A 21,541-nucleotide genomic window follows, 5' to 3' on the forward strand; every position below is an offset into this window, starting at 1 on the left:
TCTAAAGCTAATCTACCTTATCATATGTTGCTCTTCAAGGGATTTCTTTTGTGGCTTTGACTTTGAGAAAACATACCACCCCAACCAAAACCCAGCCTCTTTAAACCACGACGAAAACTTTTAAATTGTTTTGGGAAATATTCATAAACGCGCATAGAAATATAGCTTGGAAATAGATTTTTGATGTTTTATACTTTTAGTCGCAGGAAAAACCAGCAGAACATTTCAACTCGTTTCCGTCTTTCTATGTCTCTATTGAAAATAAGAAGTTAGACAGGAATAATACATATTTCAATTTAAATAGTGCGCAAAACATACCAATTGGTTTCCAGTGATCTTCACTCATTTGCGGCTGAAGATCTTCATTTTACTACGCTAAACTGTTTTCTGCCTGTTCTCAGAACCAGCGAGCATGAAAACACGTGTGCTGGATTCATTGCTGTTGTTTTTACACTGTTTCCATGTTGTTGGCGGGGTTCTTTCCCAACTACGAGACAACACACCGGCGTAAACAACATAACCGAAGAAGCACGAAACATTTCAACGAGAATGTATTTTGACCATTCCCAGCGTGTTGTGGTAGGCTCGTAAAATATTGTCACGGATTAACCGTACCCATCATTTTTTTTTTTTTTATCTTCGCTTATTTTTCGTCGGCCTATTTCCGCCACTTTAGTGCCAATCACCGACATCAGGGAGGCGACTCCACCTGTTCCTACCTATCAGACTCAACAACTCATGAGCCGGGCCAACTTCTTTTACTTCCGCTCCGAAGGAAGACGTAACCAGAGATTTTTCGCCTCAGAAAATCCCAACGACGCCAGCTGGGATTGAACCCAGGCCGATCGGATTGTGAGGCTGTTACGCTAACCATACAACCACTGGCGCCGTCTTCCGTACCCATCATGTGCGTAGGCCGAAATCCATGCCACAACCTACGGTTCGTACCGTACGAGTCGTACCCCCCAACGCGATCGTCTGCCGGTCTGATAGTGGGCTGGCCGCTGTTTATGGTATAAAAACTATGCTGCTCGTCCAGAACGGCATCAGATATCGTTTGCTGCTTTGCCTTTCAAAGTATTCTAGCATTCTAGTGAAGAGTGATTGTTTTTTGGCTAATAGTTTCGACCTGTTTGGAGATTTGCAGAGTACTATTGCGGTTTCAGTGCTCACCCCCCAGAAAAATGTTCAGAGTGAGTTTCAGTGGCATGTGGATAATAACTATCACTTGAAGAGGCATGCTTTTATGAGGGCTGGTGGACGTTATGTGTGTTACAAAATCTTGAAGAATTGGGACTTGTGTGCTGTGGTTATATTGAACTGTTTGATTGCATGGAAGTGGTTGTGAAGAAAATAAGTTTTACTAGCAGATGAATCAACAAGTGTTGTTTGATGGAAGAATCACTAAGACGATCTCTTCTTTCTAGTTCGTATCTGTCCTCACTATCATCGCCGCGACCGCCAGGGCCGTTCCGGTAGAACATGTGCACCATGTGGAACATGTGCACCATGTAGAACCTGCCCACTATTCCTATGTGTCCATTCATCCACACCACGAAGAAGTTCACAAAGTTGTTCCGGAGTTGCACTATCCTATCCATGTGGCTGATGTTCACGATCAACATGCAGCTGTAGAGCAGAAACAGGAACACAAAGTTGAGTCTCAGCAGTTGCATGGTCATCATCACGAAGCTGAAAGCTATGTTGAAAACAACGCTTACCATGGCGGATACAGCTCGCTATACGGTGGTCAAAGCCATGGCAACCTGTATGATGGAGGTCACCAGGGAGGATATGCCAAGACCTACCATGATTACTATGCTTATCCCAAATATGCCTTCGAGTATGGCGTTGATGATCCCCACACTGGAGACCATAAGAAACAGTGGGAGTTCCGCGATGGCGATATTGTTAAGGGTATTTGCATTTCATACTTGTTCTTTTGCGGTTAAATGACAGTTCATTTGATTTACCCAGGTGGATACATGATGAAGGAGGCTGATGGCACAACTCGCGTTGTTGTGTACACATCGGACGATCATAATGGATTCAATGCCGTTGTGAAGAATTACGGTGAACCCCACCACCAGGAATCTTACGGACATCATGGCAGTTATGCTGCAGGTTATGCTACCGGAGAACACTACGGAAAGGGTGCCACTAGCTACGCAAAGGTCTGGAAGCACCAGTAAAATGTATACAGCTTCCATCGAAAGCCATCTAAAGTGAGAGTTCAGCCAAAGAAGATTAATTTAAACCAAAAACGACTTGAATAATGTTTTTAGAATGTATGATTTGTGTGCTCGCTAGCTCAAACGTGACGGCGAAAAGTTTTAGCCAAATATTCTCTTCACTTCTATTTCTCTATACGATACTTTCCACTAACAAAGAGTCAGAGGACTTGTCCAATCATTGCGTGACGGTAGCTTCAATCATAGCTTCAGTTTGGATGATTGATGGACTGCACCGTTTGGAAAGTTTTGGATTCTAAATATGAAGTCAATAAATTTATCTGTGATAAAAACATAAAAGCCAAAATGAGTGTATCATTGAAATATTCATCTTGTTTTCATAATTTCATCCATTGGTTTACTGTTTATAATGAATGAATGCTTTCGAATCAATAAATACGTCCTGAAAAATTTCCATATTTTTAAATTCATCAAAACTTGTTTCTATCTGAAGAACAAAATAGAAATCTACATTGGTAGATTTCTCTTAACTCAGACTGCACAATTACCAGTATCTCATTTACCGTTTAGTGTTCTAACTGTTGTTCTCTGATTACGATTTCGAAGATGTCCCTACACATTAGAAACGAAATAACTACAACTTTTGAACAATTTCGCATGTTTTGGAATGTTGAAGTAATTTTCCGAACTATATGTACACTAGGGTGGCAATGATTGTATGGAAAAAATGTCATCAACCAATTTCAAAGAATTTTTTTTGCACATAAATGACCTGTGCAAAATTTCTGCTCAATCGGACAATGTTTAGGGGTACGCTCAAAGTTTTGATTTTTTGTCTCTCGAAAATCTCCCAAGGCAGGGGAGAGCGTGGATGCGAGTTTACATGTGTTTGGAAAAAAAATCGATGCCGAATGACTTTAAAATGCATAAAACATCGAAATCTGGTATTATCTGGGTGGCAATGAATGTATGGAAAAAAATTATCATCGAATTTCAATTTTGTATATTGGTCGTCAAAATCGGTCCACTAGTTCAAAAGTTATTAATTTAAAAAATATTTTAAAAAAATGATATTTCGAACCACCCTAAAATTAAAATGGGTACCCTAATGAAAAAATTAAAAAAAAAAACGAGTCTAATATTTTGCGATAAACAACAAAATTACCACTTTTCACGGAAATCTGAGAACCACTATATCGGTTTGGCATGGAATGGCTGTATATCTTTATAATCGATGAAGAACTCTTCTTCTGTAACTTCTGTGAGTCCTATGGAAACAAATAGGTTATAATATAACGGGCCAGGTGTGGAAAATATGGCAGGTGCGATAACGTGTCCCAGTTATGGGTTGTTTTGCATCCTTCGCGACTTTAGGCGCCGGTGCGTTGTCATGCTGTAAAACTCACTTTACCGGGACTTCGACCGCATTCCAGCCTTTTTTATCAATGCTTAGTAAGGTTTAGAAAAAGTTTAAATTTAACATTTTTTGTAGGTTGTGCACGTTGTCGATTTCACCCGGTTTTAGTAGCTCGTAGCACGGAACATCGTCGACGAGGCTTTAGGCTTGGTTTTTGGAGATTTGGCTTTGCAGTGAATGGTTAAAGCCATGTTTTTTGCACTTAGGGCTCGAAATAAAATTATAACAAGTAAGTGATATATTATGACCGTTTTTTCTTGAAATGAACAAACAAAATTGGCGTCCTTTTAATAATATATTAGATAATAGTACTCAGTAAAAGCAATAGATTATTAGCATGGAAATATAAGAGGATAAGTACGATGCTGATTAGCTACGATACCTCGGACACAACAACTATTGTAAAAAGGATGAAATGAGGCGGTGTTATTACGTATATAAGGTAGCAAACCCAATTTTAATATAAATTACAGCAAATATATACGAAAATTGGTGGATCGAATTGCGGCTCATTCAGAAGAAGCAAAATAATAAAACATAATTTTTAAATAAAAACGACTCAGTAACACACAATGCAAAGTTAATACATAGTTAAAATTCACAAATAATCACTCTGAGAATTGGACTATTCTGAGCACGAGAAGAGTTCATAATTGGTTACGGCTGTGAGTGCCATGTATGTCTGTGGGTCGTATAGTTTTGTTCTATTTGTTTTTGTTGTATATTCAAAGGCAGAAGCAATAGACAGGCAGAGTAGAAAAGAAAGTTTTGTCCAGACAGTCCAGTTCACGAGTCACCAATATTATAATTTGTACAGTTTCGTTATACAGGTCAGACTCGATTATCCGGAGTATTGATTTTTTTTTTTCACTCGGGATAATCGAATCCTCCAGATAATCGAGTCATAAAAAAACGAATATTCTCTCGGTAAACGTTGTATAATTATGATTTGCACTTATTTATTAAACGGTTTTATCTAGGTTGACCCGTTTGTATGTTTGTGACTTTGTAACTTTATCTGCAGCGCTGTACCACATTAATACAAACTTAACCCCCTTCTTGTTGACCGATTGATCCGAAATTTGGAACACATCTTCTTCTCTGGTGTCATTATAAAACTGCGTACTCCATGACCTTGAAAATCCATGATGGCGGCCGCTACAAAATGGCGGATTATGGACATATTTTCTCAAAATCCCATCAATAGGTTTTCCCAAAACTCCATCAATATGAGTATCAAATGAAGGGCTTGACTAGTAGATCACAGTCATTTATGAAAAATGTAAATCCAAAATGGTCGCCACCACAAAACGGCGCCATATTTTTTTTCAAAACCTCATCAATATGGGTATCAAAAGAATGTTCTCGACTAGTATAACATAGCAGATAATGAAAAATCAAATTCCAAGACGGCCGCAGTCCCCAAACAACTAAATAATTTTTAAATGGCTTCTTTCAGCTTGACCTGTTTGAATGTTTGTAGGGTTGTCCCACATTAATAGAAAATTGACTCCGTTCCTGTTGACTGATTGATCTGAAATTTGGAACACACATTTAATTCTTCAGCCATTATAAAACTACGTATTCCATGATCTTGAAAAATTCAATTTGGCAGTCGCTGAAGTGGCTGAAGTCACAAAAAAATTTTTATTAATGTGGGACAACCCTACAAGACACTCAAACATACAAACAGGGCAAGCTGAATGAAACCATTAAAAAATAATTTTTTATTTGGGAATTGCGGTCATCTTGGATTTGTATTTTTCATGATCTACTGTGTTCTACCAGTCAAGCCCTTTCATTTAATACTCATATTGAAAAAAATATATATGGCTCCATCTTGTGATGGCGGCCATTTTGGGTTTACATTGTTTATAAATAACTATGTTCTACTAATCAAGCCCTTTCATCAATATGGGTATAGGGTCCTGAGAAAATATGAAATCCTCCATTTTGTAGTGACCACCATCTTAGATCTGCATTTTTCATAAATAACTGTAAACTGTATTCTACTAGTCAAGCCCTTTCATCTGATACCCATATTGATGGGGTTCTGAGAAAATATGAAATTCACCATTTTGTAGTGGCCGCCATCTTGGATTTGAATTTTTTATAAATAACTGCAATCTACTAGTCAAGCCCTTTTATTTGATACCCATATTAGCTATTCAATATGGAATTATTATACAAATTATTCAAAATTTCCGAAAATCAAAAATAAAATACTCCGGATAATCGAGTCTAAAATTCCGGATTAGCGAATCCCGGATAATAGAGTCCGACCTGTACTATGTTAGGTAAAATTTAAATAGTCGTTCAAAATAAACGTTGTTTGTGCTGTTGCTACAAAGTGCGTGGTCATTTTTTCGTTGTTGAATTTCATCAATCGAATTGTGCAATAATTCCGCACACCCAAAAATCAAGCAAATGTTCATCCACCCACCACTCATTGGAATACAGTCTGCGCGAAAGGAGTTTGGGTGGAGTTGAACATTACATGTTATGTATCATTGTTCATTCGAGGGAAATTAGTTCATACCAGTACGACATCCATGTCAAAATTTAATACTATCGCAAAGGGTTAATGTCAAATGAAAAAAGACGGGTGGGTCATAACCGGAGAGACGTAGGACGACACCAATGACTGAAAATAAAAATAAATCATTCTATTTTCATTTGTTCGAATTTCTCAAATTGGTATCTTGTGACTTGTGGGTGACTACAAAAAAAATCACGCTTAACTTTTCAATAAGATATATCTGTATTGATCGATTTTTTTTATTGACTCTCTCTTTAGCTTTGTAGATTGATTTTGCGGCATTTTTTTTTTTTTTTTTTTTTGAGATGATAAACGAGGTTCTCGTCCAGAACTATAATTGTTCTATTACGGCTTTGATTACTTTGCTTCGTGATTCGTGAATGTTATGCAGAAATGTCTATTAGGGTGGCAATGGATGAAAAAAAATCATTATCGAATTTCAAAAACCGACCATGTTCAATTTATTTATTGGCCCAAAAATTGACATGTGCGAAGTTTCAGCTCAATCGGATATGATTTAGGGGTGCCTCAAAGGGCTCAAAGTTTGGATTTTTTAATCCTCGAAAGAAAATTTGGAAAATCGAAAATTTTTTTTCGATGCCAAATGACTCAAAAATGCTTGAAACGAGATCCGTTGTCATCTCAGAAAAAAAAGAAAAAGGTTTTAAGTTCGAGGAATTCGTTTGCCTCTAGCCTTGATCATGGAAAATATAATATCTTTTCTCGTGACCATGAGAAAGGTCACAAAGAATTTCCATAAAATTACCAAACAAATCTTTCCGATTCTATTGGTGTGCAAATTATCAAAATCCGTTCACAGCAGAATTGTTTTAACGTTAAAACTGTTGTATGAAAAACGTGTAACGGTAACATTCAGCAAACTTACGCAAATGTGGAATTGGTTCTTCGTAAACGTGAATATGGGGAACATGGTTGGCAATTGTGCGAGGATCTAGTGCATTATGCTCGGCTGGATATATCAGATTGATTTGTTTTATATTTCTTTAGGACAGAAAAGACGGAAAAACAGTGGACTACCCAGATGTTACTAATAAGGGTAAATGTTACAAGAGGAGCGTCACATGGCGTCATTTTAGTGTGTTCAGTGATCTCATTCCAATTGAAAACACATTGTCATAGAAAATTTACAATAGAAAGTCACTTTCATTTATTTGAAAAAGCGTCTTATTCATCATAATAACCTAAATTTCCTGAAAACGTGATATCCTATGACAAAACGGAGGTAACTTTTAGATTCAACGTTTCGACAAACATGAAAATTACATAATAACATAATAACAAATAACAAAAAAATTCTTTATTTTTTTTACAAACCAGCCAGAAAACGCAAGAGACTCATAAGAAGAAAAACACAACATTTCACAATATTTTAATTATTAGATTGAACTGCAAAATACATTTTTTATGGTTTCCTAATAATATAGAAATAAACAAAATAGATATATCCAATTGCCACGCCACGGCAATAGATATATTCCAGCACTTACATTGAAAAATCAATTGCTTTATGTCAATAAATATAAAACAATCGATTTTCACATTTGCCACCCTTTCATACTATAAAAGAAACGAACTTCGAAATTTTCGAATATAATGGTTTATTTTATACGATAATGTTATAGCATTTTGTTCCATTCAAGATTACATTTGCTTTTTTAATTTTGCTGAAACATAATCGTTCGATATTTCTGTCTTCTAATTTCAATGTAGAGCAAAAATTGAGTAAGACACCTGCGTAAACAAGTTTTCTGTTTTTCTATGACTATATCTTGTGCCATGCAATTCCACAATAACAAAACGATTGTTTTCATCTCTCGTAAATACGTAAATGGTACTGGGAAAACAAAACGAAGTTTTATGAAACACCAAACAATAATCATCGCTGCGCTTATATTAATTTTCCACCGCCCACATTTTTTTTTTGCGATGAGTTCAGTGATCCGATGATGTCGTTTGTTGTGCGTTGAAAGTTCACTGGCAAAAAAAAATCAATGATGCTGACGATCCACCGATGCCACCCCGGTGCCAACTGCAAAGTTGCACCCGGCGAAGCTGGTATAAAAACTATGTCTAACACCCAGAACAGCATCAGATGTCCATTTGTTACCATTCGGTTAACAATTCTCCCCCATTGTAGTGAAGAGTAGAAACATTTTTGTGCTAATAGTTTCGAGTTATTTGGAGATTTGCAGTGCCATCGCCGCCCGTTTCAGTGCCAACAAATAAAATGTTGAGAGTGAGTGTCAAATTGTGGTTAATCGGATTCAAGTCAGATTCGATAAAGGGCGAAAAAAAATGTTCTGGAAGGTCGTGAATTATTTGTGAAAATAAATAAACTTTGTGATTAAGAATGTCTTTATAGAACATGGACTTTTGAAACTATTACTATTACCTAATGAATAAGACGATATATGTATAAAACTATTGTTTTCAAAGTGTATTTACATCAGTTTGAACCACAAGGAATAATATTGAAATGCATTTGCCAATATCATTGAACGATATGTGTTTGTTCGTACAATTTTCATTTCGGTTGAATTAGTTCACCCGTTAAAGTGATAACCGATTATAACTAATTGTATTATGCAAGTGCAAGAGTACAAATAAAGGTTTCACTCTCATGCGTTCCAGTTCGTATCTACCATCGCAATTCTCATCGCTACTGCTAAAGCAGCTCCAGTAGATCCGGTGCACTTCTCAATCGTGGCCCAGCATCCACATGCAGACGCTGTACACCACACCTTACCCGAAGTGCAGCACCACCCAATTTATCTCGTTGAAGCCCACGAAAATCACCAGCTCGCATTGCCTCAGCAACACATTGTTGCGAGCAGCCATGAACTGCTTGGTCATCAGCAGGGGCTGAAGAACTACCATGGTGATCATAGCTCTTTGTACGGTGGTGAAAACCATGGTCATCTGTACGATACAGGTTATCATGGAGAGTATGCCAAGACTTACCACGATTACTACGCCTACCCAAAATATAGCTTCGAATACGGCGTTGACGATCCACACACCGGAGACCATAAGAAGCAGTGGGAGACCCGTGACGGTGATGTTGTGAAGGGTATGTTGTACCATTAACGATGTGTTGTTAAAATTCATTTTAAATTTCGTATTGTTTTCCATAGGAGGATACATGTTCAAGGAAGCTGATGGAACAACTCGCGTCGTTGAGTACACTTCGGATGACCATAATGGCTTCAACGCTGTTGTCAAGAATATCGGACATGCTCACCATCCTGAGGTTCAGGCTCACCAACAGCAGCATAATCACGTTGGACATTTGAGTGCCTACGCTGGTGCTTATGCTACCGGTGATTACTACGGCAAGGGGGCCTCCAGCTACTCGAAGATCTGGAAGCAAGAGTAGAGGTGTTATTTTTTTCGTGCTTCTTCCAAACTAACAGTTCTGCCAAAGAAAAGTATTAACGGAGCAACAACATTCGAATAATATGTGAGGGGCACTTGTTAGCTCCAAAATGACTTCGGGAAGTTTTAGTTACAATTTACACTTCGTTTACTCTTCACTACAAGCTTTAACGTGGAATTTTGCCACATGATGAATTTTCTCATAACAGTAGCTTCAATCGGGCATAGCTTGTTCGGTCGATGGACTGACTTCCTGAAAAGAGAAATAAAACAATTATTTGATAAAACAAAAACTAACATTTCAATTTGCATTCGAACGATTCCGGCGATAGGAAATATTTTCGAAAAAAACCGTGATGGGTGTTGATACACTCTGCTATGCTATAATACCACGCTCAATATCTTCCATAGTAACGTGTGTAATAAGAGTTTTGAATGAATTTGTGATGCATTATTCAAATTAGTGATTATTATTAAAATAGCATTTATTCAAAACCAACTCATCTCGGAAGAATCTTAGTATCTTTTGAGACCTGTCTATACTAATTTATACTGTCCAGTAGCTGTAAGACCATTTTGAACTTCACAGTTTATATTTTCGTTTTATTTAAAATTATCAATTTCCAGACCTCAATAACCAGAAACATTACAATTTCGATATATTTCTTGGAACATTCGGCTGGACATATTGTTTGTCAAATTTTTCAGAATAGATTTGTCGATCGAGCATCCGATTGAGTCCTTGCTTATTCATTCTGAAGAATGTAAAAGTAATCTTGCGAATTCCATATACACAAAGCCATGCATAATTGATCACTAAAGTTCCGTGTGGAGAAATAGAGTTTCTTTACGTAAGTATTCGTCGAATATACCAGTTACCTTTAATAGTGTCAGCGAAACGCAATCCTTTAAGGTGAAGGTGGAAGCCACAATGGCGCTCACTTCTTTCATCTCCCTCCCTCTCCCCTCGCCCGATATTCAATAATTTTGCGAAACAGTGTGAAGAAAATGATCATTTTCGCACACTTCCCATCAAGTAATATCAACCAAACTCTAATCGATTACTCACAAGATATTGAATTTTCATCTGTCGTTGCAATGTATAGTGAAAAACGTCGGAAAACTCGGGCTAGTGCTCCGAAAGATAAATTTTCATTTTTCAATTTTCCGCAATGACTTTGTTTGTATTGGTGAAAGCATCGTTATTTTTTCGACACTGATGCCAGACAACATCATCGAAACAGTTATAAAAACCACTCAATAAAATGTTATTCCTGAGTCATAGCGTTTCATGTCATGAAAATCTCCAGAATAAAAATGAATATCCCTATCTAATAAAAATAAAAATGAATAAAATAAAACTGTGTCGATATCATTATTTTTACGTTTAATGGGTCTATAATGTAAGTTTTAGCAACTTTAACATTGGCTTAGAAAAATGTATTGCAAAGCTCGGAACACTGCCACGGCTGCCTCTGCTATCAAAAATAGTAAACGGAAAAGTATCACATTCAATCAAAATGCCTCGGCCAACGAAGAGAAGGGTTAAAGCTCTCAAATGTGAACATGAGAAACAAATAAATCAACGATGGAAAATATTATGGATTTATCAACATCGAGTTACTGTGCGGAAGAATTCGCAATGTGTTACATCATATGCAAATACACCTTCTATATATATTTATACTTGCAATTGTTCATCGGAACATATCGTTCATACATTTTCCTTCAGTATTGAATTGTTATTTTTTCAAATATATTCTGAGACTCGTATCAGTGAAGCGCCACACAGTCTGATAAGAGAATTGATCTAGTTACGTTCCAAAATAAAAAAAACAGTAACAATGGAAGCATTTCATTTGAGAATAGCGCGAAATGATGAGAAGTATTTATGTTCTTAATCACTTCAAGCCACCAGTGTATGGCTTTTTATAAATGCTATGCTGAACGTTTGTGTGACGCTGGTTAGTTTACGTTGTAAGAACGATGTCTAGAGGAACGATTTCACTGAGTAAATACTAAATAACATGTAGCATGATATTTGATACTTGCAAAAAAGATTGATCTAGTTATGAAATTTGGAATTATAGTGCTGGTGCAACAAGTATATAATCGCCTGTTGCCGAGTGTATGTCAATTGCGAAAAAGGCCAACGGAATAGCGCTCGATATAAATGTTCTATGCATTGACATGAAACAAAGAGCGAAATGTGATCAGCTTGTATATTGTTCTGCGCGGGCAAGGATGAATCATCAATCAATTATCGTCAACTGATTACAATAAAAAATTACCATTTTAAGACTACCAAACCATTCTACTGACCTTTTTTTTAAATTTCGTTTTAAATTTTCGTAACTTTTTTTTAAATGCAGTATTCTAAAATAATATTCGAAGTTATTAACAAGCAACTTGAATAAAATAACAGCGTAGTTCTACGTCAACGTGTGGTCGTGTCTTGGACACAATCTCCTATATATATTTTTTTTTGAAAACCCATGCTTCAAAGTATAGTCTCTTTTTATCAGACTTTCCAAAGAATGATTGGCCTTGTAGACGATGTATCTGCTACTGAAGTTGCTAGTAATGATTTTATTTTATTATAATTCTGCAACCAAAGCTTGAACTGCAAAGTATTCTTAAAAAAAGTAAATTTCTTAAAACTGTGATTTTTTTTGTGATACTGCCTTGGGGTACAATGGAAAATCGAAGGTTAATCTGAAGCTAATTAACACATCAAGGACCGCACTTTTTGGGGCCAACTTGAACGCTTCATTTGTTCGGATTCCACGAATGAGATCGTTTCCTTCGGTGTGGATGAGACGAAGGCCAGCCATCGGTAGGTTATGTTAGATTCATTGCAAACCAAGACGGAACGCGAAACACGAGAAAACTCGTGAGCGATCCGCAATGTATTAAGAATCCGGAATAACAAAACCAGTTGTATTTACAAACATATTTTTATATCAAAATGCAGATAATTTGTTGTTGTTTCATAAAAAAATATTGAAAAACTATTCCGTTACATTTACATTAAATCGAATGACTTTTTCACATGCTATGTCGCATATAAATTCATATCAAATTAAGATCATATAAAATATCAATCAAAGGATGCATCATGTGTATCCGAAATCGTATAAAATGCAAAAAGACGATATCATTGATGGATTAAGTCCTATATTGGTATAACGATCACCCTAGTATCGCGATATGCAGTATTTTATACGCACATTCTATTTATTTTATATAGCATTGTCGGGTCAAATCGCGTATCAGCGTAAAAAGCATTGTATCCACCGAATACCATCCAGCAATTCACCGAATTCACCTGATTTGGCTCCTTGAGACTTTTTTCACTTTCAAAATTGTACGTTATATCGAATTGTACGTTATATCGAAGCATAAACCCAGGAACATTTTTTCCCCTGTTGGGTGTGAACCACTGCGTCCATTATTTTGAACTTTGTAGTATACCCCTTTTTTATACTACACTTCAAGCTTATCTACTACTTATTAATGAAGGAGTAGACTGAAAGCTATAGCGAGATAGGTGCCAATCAGGAATAATCTGTTCTCCAGAATAGCTTTATCAAGGTCTGCGTCTAGTTAGAGCTCCGCAGTTACCGAGCAAATGTTCCGAGGTTTCGCTTTCGGCATTACAAAAGCAACAAATATTAGGCTGTCAAAAAAGTCCTGCGGTATTTCCGCGAGGTGTCGTTGTAAGCGCCTAGTTCTAGTTGTATTCATTGTATCGAGTCATACTATAGCTTGTTGAAAAGGTATTTTTGCGCGCTATAATATAGTCCTTGACAGTGTTTTGTTTGGTTAAGTCGTTCGTGAGTTATAGTGTCGCAAATATGGAGCAAAATAAAGAGTTAATCCGACATATTTTACAGTACTACTATGACAAAGGTAAAAATGCATCTCAAGCTGCCAACAAAATTTGTGCAGTTTATGGACCCAATACAGTTTCCATTTCCACCGCACAACGATGGTTTCAATGTTTTCGTTCTGGTGTAGCGGTCGTCGAAGATGCGCCACGCTCCGGAAGGCCTGTCGTCGAAAATTGCGACAAAATCGCTGAATTAGCCGAGAAAGACCGGCATAGCAGCAGCCGTAGCATCGGCCAAGAGCTGGGGATAAGTCATCAAACCGTTATTATCCATTTGAAGAAGCTTGGATTCACAAAGAAGCTCGATATATGGGTGCCACACACGTTGACGCAAAAAACATCTTTGACCGTATCGACGCATATTAATCGCTGCTGAATCGCAACAAAATCGACCCGTTTCTGAAGCGGATGGTGACTGGCGATGAAAAGTGGGTCACTTACGACAACGTGAAGCACAAACGGTCGTGGTCGAAGCCCTCATTAACGGCCAGGAAGGTTCTGCTGTGTGTTTGGTGGGATTGTCAAAGAATAATCTATTATGAGCTGCTTCCCTATGGCCAAACGCTCAATTCGGACCTGTACTGCCAACAACTGGACCGCTTGAAGGTAGCACTCATGAAGAAGAGGCCATCTTTGATAAACAGAGGCCGCATTGTCTTCCATCAGGACAACGGCAGGCCACACACTTCTTTGGTGACGCGCCAGAAGCTCCGGGAGCACGGATGGGAGGTTCTTTTGCATCCGCCGTACAGTCCGGACCTTGCACCAAGTGACTACCACCTGTTTTTGTCCATGGCGAACGAGCTAGGTAGTCAGAAGTTAGCCACAAAAGAGGCCTGTGAAAATTGGCTATCCGAGTTTTTTGCCAATAAGGAAGCGAGCTTCTATAACAGGGATATTATGAAGTTGGCATCTCGTTGGGAACAAGTCATCCAACAAAACGGCGCATATTTGACTTAGCTATAATATAAGCTATAATATAGTCCTTGACAGTGTTTTGTTTGGTTAAGTCGTTCGTGAGTTATAGTGTCGCAAATATGGAGCAAAATAAAGAGTTAATCCGACATATTTTACAGTACTACTATGACAAAGGTAAAAATGCATCTCAAGCTGCCAACAAAATTTGTGCAGTTTATGGACCCGATACTTTTTCCATTTCCACCGCACAACGATGGTTTCAATGTTTTCGTTCTGGTGTAGCGGTCGTCGAAGATGCGCCACGCTCCGGAAGGCCTGTCGTCGAAAATTGCGACAAAATCGCTGAATTAGCCGAGAAAGACCGGCATAGCAGCAGCCGTAGCATCGGCCAAGAGCTGGGGATAAGTCATCAAACCGTTATTATCCATTTGAAGAAGCTTGGATTCACAAAGAAGCTCGATATATGGGTGCCACACACGTTGACGCAAAAAACATCTTTGACCGTATCGACGCATATGAATCGCTGCTGAATCGCAACAAAATCGACCCGTTTCTGAAGCGGATGGTGACTGGCGATGAAAAGTGGGTCACTTACGACAACGTGAAGCACAAACGGTCGTGGTCGAAGCCCTCATTAACGGCCAGGAAGGTTCTGCTGTGTGTTTGGTGGGATTGTCAAAGAATAATCTATTATGAGCTGCTTCCCTATGGCCAAACGCTCAATTCGGACCTGTACTGCCAACAACTGGACCGCTTGAAGGTAGCACTCATGAAGAAGAGGCCATCTTTGATAAACAGAGGCCGCATTGTCTTCCATCAGGACAACGGCAGGCCACACACTTCTTTGGTGACGCGCCAGAAGCTCCGGGAGCACGGATGGGAGGTTCTTTTGCATCCGCCGTACAGTCCGGACCTTGCACCAAGTGACTACCACCTGTTTTTGTCCATGGCGAACGAGCTAGGTAGTCAGAAGTTAGCCACAAAAGAGGCCTGTGAAAATTGGCTATCCGAGTTTTTTGCCAATAAGGAAGCGAGCTTCTATAACAGGGATATTATGAAGTTGGCATCTCGTTGGGAACAAGTCATCCAACAAAACGGCGCATATTTGACTTAAAACAGATGATTGTAACTAATTTTATGAACAAATGAAAATTCAAAAAAAACAGGAAGTGGGTTATATCTATGGTATAACCGCAAGGATGACGTAGGACTATCGTTGATTTAGAGATCATTTGTTTGAAGTTGAATCTGAATTAATTCTGAATGAATGAATATTTAGGGGACTTCGAAAACGAGAGCGTTACGTTGGAGTCACAAGGTTTTATGCATCCAATATTGGATACGGAAATATCCTACTGATGGGGAAGAATAATCTTCAGAAGCTATCCTGTTAATTGCGATTGATTGAAAAATCACAAAACCAAATGTATTTGGTCACAGTGTTACATGGATAGAAAACATTCAAATAAACTCTTTCACATGAATGTATTTTTAAATTCCCAGAGGAACTAGCAGATTGTTTTCCGGAGCTTTCTCGATGCTGAATGGCATCCAAACGGAAAGAATTCCGTGCGTGTATGTGTGTGTGTAGCGGCTGCTTCGATGGTCACCTTCTCTTCTCCTGAAGGATCGGCTTCTCTGTGCTCCCTCACAGTTTCAAACAAACTGCTTGCGTTTCAGGGCAGATATCTCGATCCTTCGCCGTCCAGCACCCTCAGCAACGATGTTGTCTTGTCGATGTCCTCACGAAAAATGAATGCGTCTCACTACCAGAATATCGCTTAAGTATGCTTTTTGTGCGTGATTGAATCGAGAGAAGGCGTGGTTTACAATGGCAATTTGAAAGGCAAACTAGAGGGGTATGAACTCTCTGAACTCGGAACTTTCGGCGACTGAGCAATAATCGATTGCGGGCGCATACAATATTGGATACGGAAATATCCTAATGATGGGGAAGAATAATCTTCAGAAGCTATTCGGTTAATTGCGATTGATTGAAAAATCACAAAACCAAATGTATTTGGTCACAGTGTTACATGGATAGAAAACATTAAAATAAACTCTTTCACATGAATGTAATTTTAAATTCCCAGAGGAACTGGCAGATTATTTTCAGTAACGATTAGATATTTCCACATTTTCCTCGATACTGGAAGCCCACCAGTGGTTAATGCTAACTCGATAACCATCTATTAATAGCACTTGATTGAAACATACTTGGTCACATTGTTACATGGATAGAAAACATTCAAATAAACTCTTTCACATGAATGTATTTTTAAATTCCCAGAGGAACTGGCAGATTATTTTCAGTAACGATTAGATATTTCCACATTTTCCTCGATACTGGAAACCCACCAGTGGTTAATGCTAACTCGATAACCATCTGTTAATAGCACTTGATTGAAACATATTTGGTCACAGTGTTACATGGATAGAAAACATTCAAATAAACTCTTTCACATGAATGTATTTTTAAATTCCCAGAGGAACTGGCAGATTATTTTCCGGATCTTTCTCGATGCTGAATGGCATCCAAACGGAAAGAATTCCGCGCGTGTATGTATGTGTGTGTAGCGGCTGCTTCAAGATCTTCCCGGGGAACCGTTTGTGGCATCACTATCCTCCTGATGGATTCATGTCTGGCCTAAGGTGCACAAACAGGTTCTTGGTGACACCGTTCATTCGCGCTTTCATGATAAACGAAGAGCTTCACCACAACAGCGACAACATGCTCCAATCGATGTTCAATTAGAACTGAGTGGATTTCCGAGCGGCACTCGCTGATATACCGATTAGTGATTTCAGTAGCCTGTTTTGAAAGCAATTTTAGGACTATTGAAACAAGTTTTTGGATCAGAAAGTAACAAGTATAGAACGCGTAGACATTTTATCTTTCGAATGAAGTGTTTATCATACCATTTCGTTCAGTTGTTTAGGAGCTATTAACGCTCAAAATCTCGGTCTCCGGCGTAACGCTTTCGTTTTCGAAACTTTGATTTTACACCCCGGTATAGAAATGAAAGACGTAGTCCTACGTCAAAACAACCGCAGGACTTTTTTGACAGCCTAATATCATCTTGTGCTAAACCTATGTTTTTAAGATGGTATTTACTCGGGCAGTGTCTTGTTACAAAACCAGTGAATGTGCTGAAGTCTTTCTTACTAAGGCTTAGTAGCTGTTGAGTAATTTTAATACTCAGCGTTATAATTTTTTTCGCCTTTTGAGTTTTGCAGCCATCCAATTAGCTGTACAGAAACATAGCCTATATTGCTTTGTTGTGTTGCTATTTGGTTAAGGTTAATAAAAAATGATGAAAAAAATTTTGATAATGGATTCTAGCTTTTTTATTTATTTATTTGTTTATTACTTAGACTCGATTCATGCATGCATATATTTCAAAATGTTGTGTGCTCTTCCATATCCGCACTAGCACAAAAATTACCCGTATGCACCTTCTTTGTCGTAGCACCATTCGCTAGAGAAGGCTTCCTTTTTTTTGTATTGAGCTGTGTGTGTATATGTGTGTGAAATCAGAATTAGGCATGAATGATATCGTTTCGTTGTGCTAAGCTTGCTGACTCGCTCGCAACTGTGGTTTCATGGCATTCCATTTTTGTTTTTCGTCTCTAGCTCTGAGAAGATCCCTTGTGGAAAGAAACTCTACTCCATACTCCTTCTTCATCTGGCTTGAGAATGACAATCCGCTCTCGCTCGGCACTTTCCGACGATGTTGCTTTGATGACCACCAAACGAGAAGTGGTGTGGCTTCAGGTTAGGTTAGGTTTTGTATTATAGAGACTTTAAACTATTTCAGTTCATTCGTCTCTAGCCTTGAGAAAGGCCCTTGGAAAACTTCACTATACTCCTGCACTACACCTCCACCCTCATTGCCTTGAGAAAGGTACTCGATCCCTCGTCGTCCAGCTCGTCCAGCAACAATGTTGTCCAGTCAGTGTCCACACAAAGAATGGTGTGGCTTCAAATCGCGGATGATGATGATGATGATGTTGAATTAAAGAGGCTTTAAACTTTTCAGTTCAATTGCCTCTAAGGAATCGCGGATGGCTTATTTATACCAAATATGTTGAAAACGTACAGAAGCGAATGTTTCAGTTACTCGTTGTTGACGGTACGGGCAGACTGTGATTAGTGAATTGTAATGTATAACATATCAAACAAATCTAAGAAAATTTTCGATTCCATTGTCTATCCACAGCTGCAAGTCCCTTGCTAAATCAAAAACTTCCTGGCAAATTTATCAGCGAAAACGAACCTTAATTTGCTGGTAACGTCTCCTCCAGCAGTGGTTTTATAGCATTTCAGTCCTGGGAGCTGTCCAAAATCCATCTTCATCGTCGGTTCGTAATCTATCAACATGCATCCTTCGTACTTCGTCAAAACCTTGTGGTAAAATTTTCGAGCGCGTTTTTGGTCACCAGATTTTGTATCAGCGTTCTGTTTGGTTGCTTGCAGGCACATAAATTATAACTTCTCACATATGGATTCTCCGGATGTTATTTGGGTTAGAGTTGTGTTTGTGGCGACGTCGTACTCCGAGAGTCCCGAGTTTGCGTTAATCATCTCAATATCTTCTACCTCAGCTTTCGATCGGCATCCATTCTGCAACACTTTTTCAAAACAAAACGAATCAACTGAAATTTTCTCCGTTGAAAGATACAGGTTTTCCAAACAATTTTCTGTCAAAATATTTTAGATACGCCTACTACGACCGCTGCTATAGAATGAACAGTGATTGTGGATTTTAATCGAATCAAACCTTAAGGGTAAAAAGATAAAATGACCGCCTGTACATTTTTATTCAGTACCATTGTTCAAGCCATATTGCAAAGCATGTAATGCAAAGATGCAAATTTCATATGAAAGTCCTGGTTATGGCTATGGTTTCAGACATGAGATTATAAACAGCTTATTCGCTATGCCCAATACATATATATATATATATTGTTTTTATGGGATATTTACCTACTCAGTGACCTTTGTTGAACCTGTGAGATTGACATGACACTATCAGTACCTATTCCGAGAAGATTTTCTTTACCATTGAAAGTGTGTACGTTATATCGAAGTTCCCCAGTACTTTGAAGGGAAGAATATCAGTATTGATGTATACTCCTGAATAAATTCCAGGAACTTTTTGATCATGGTAGTATGTCTCCCTTCTAATCTCGAGTCGACCGCGAGTAATCGGTTTCCTACTAATGAGCTTAGAAAACTGATTATATATAGTTAATGAAATCTAGTTCAGAATTTGGCTCTTTTAAACTTATGTAACTGAGCCTGTAAAAATAAACGAATTATAAAAAATAAAAAATGCATCAAATATAAAATATTTTTAGCGTTGTGTATTTCTCACGTAAGGAAAATGACAGATTCTCTTTCTAATACGAACAAAAATCGAAATATCTAGAAGAAGCGTAATAGTTTATCAGTTGTTGAATATTATACTATTTTTTATATTAGTTACACTTCTCTCAAATTATGACAATTTTTATTTCGCAGATTTTACATACTATATGCGTCTATTTTTTTGTGTGCTCCCTTGGCCGAGTGGTTAGCGTCATAACTAACATGCCGCGTGTTCGGGTTCGATTCCCGTTCTGGTCGGGGGAATTTTTCGTCAAAGAAATTTCCTCCAACTTGCACTGTGATCACGCGTATTCTAGAGCTTGCCACTCAGAATGCATTCAAGGCGTGTTATTTGGCATAGAAATCTCAACTAAGTACAAATAAAAATGACGCAAGTAATACTACGTTGAGACGGCGAAGTTCCTCTAGGAACGTTAGTGCCATTGAAGAAGAAGAAGAAGAAGATGCGTCTATTTTTATCACATGAATATCATATGAAAGAACATAGAATAATGTTCTTATTGACACCATCATAACGATTGGATAATGGGATGATCTTCGATACTATTTCCTAACGAATACTTGGGATGACCCTTATAATGATACGGGGTTCTGCGGTACAGTCCATTGTATACTTTATTATTTAGATTACCATAATTATGTGTTGTGGTTGGTTGCTGCTCTTCAACGCTATGACTGCGAATTTCGATGATATAGATTGGATAGTGTATTTCCGAAGTGCCCTGAAGCGTATCCGAGGCGAAAATATAACGCACTGGTTCTACTCGAGCAGTGTTAATCATGGCGACGAGAACAGCTAGGATGGGTACGAACTGTAATTTAGAAAAAAACATGTTCAATTCAATATTTTCACATGGCAATTATAACTAAGAACTATGTTCTGAACTTATGAACTATTATTACCTTCAACATATTGCTATGCCTAATATTTTTTTAAGAACAGATCTTGTCACTTCATTCAATTTTCAAACGAATGCATCGATGCTTGTTATCTGCGGGCCATCAGTTTGATATCTGACACGGTAATGAATTCCCGTTATATTATTTATAGAACGATGCTCACGGTGTATCAGATCATCATGGTCACCACAGATAAATTTGCCCCATTCGCAGATATTGAAAATGATTGACATAAACTCAACAATGTCAATGTCTCCGAGGAATTATCTTAGATTTTGCTTTCTGTACCACATATAATAAATGAAGCGCCATTACAACCCGTACGAACATGGTGAGGTGATTCGAAGAAGTAAGTTATTGGGGTGATATAATAATTACCTTATAAATTATTTGAACTTGAAACGGTGCACATATTTGTGCACCATGAGTTGTCTCTGCAATTGGTTTCATCAACAATATGTATCGCTTTTTTTCAAGGACGGCTATTTTGACGGAATCAAAATTGAAATTATTCAAAATAAGTAATTATTTATTTATGATGATGAAGCATTCACCTATCATTACTAAATGTATTCAATTTCATCAAGTTTATTATCTAGTAGCTCATAATTAGGTACATATTCAGTTCTCTTTCACACGTTTGTCTGTTTGATCCATCTTGATTGATTTACGGTGAATTCTTTCTGGACTATACAAGCACTACTCACCTGTTTTCTTGTTCCGTTACAAGAACAGGCCACATCCCCTCCTTTTCCTGAAGAAAATATGTCACCCTTCTCAACTCGAGTCGACCGCGAATAATCGGTTTCCTATATTATTAACATTAGAATTAAGGAAAAATGTATAACGGGTGTTAAATAAAAAATGAGAATTTTTTCAATACCTTTCAGTAACT

General features: G+C 37.9%; 2 protein-coding genes across 2 annotated transcripts; both read left to right on the plus strand.

Annotated features, from left to right (window-relative positions):
- Positions 1–1,063: 1,063 nt before the first annotated feature.
- On the plus strand, positions 1,064–2,492 carry LOC129770639 (histidine-rich glycoprotein-like). The gene is made up of 3 exons (XM_055773596.1): positions 1,064–1,193; positions 1,428–1,917; positions 1,978–2,492. Exons 1-3 carry the CDS (start codon positions 1,185–1,187, stop codon positions 2,190–2,192), a joined length of 714 nt encoding a protein of 237 aa, XP_055629571.1. The 5' UTR covers positions 1,064–1,184; the 3' UTR covers positions 2,193–2,492.
- Positions 2,493–8,265: 5,773 nt separating this feature from the next.
- On the plus strand, positions 8,266–9,627 carry LOC129769425 (uncharacterized). The gene is made up of 3 exons (XM_055771698.1): positions 8,266–8,405; positions 8,801–9,239; positions 9,304–9,627. Exons 1-3 carry the CDS (start codon positions 8,397–8,399, stop codon positions 9,543–9,545), a joined length of 690 nt encoding a protein of 229 aa, XP_055627673.1. The 5' UTR covers positions 8,266–8,396; the 3' UTR covers positions 9,546–9,627.
- Positions 9,628–21,541: the final 11,914 nt, after the last annotated feature.

Source organism: Toxorhynchites rutilus, chromosome 2 (genome assembly GCF_029784135.1).
Source record: "Toxorhynchites rutilus septentrionalis strain SRP chromosome 2, ASM2978413v1, whole genome shotgun sequence".
NCBI lineage: Eukaryota > Metazoa > Arthropoda > Insecta > Diptera > Culicidae > Toxorhynchites > Toxorhynchites rutilus.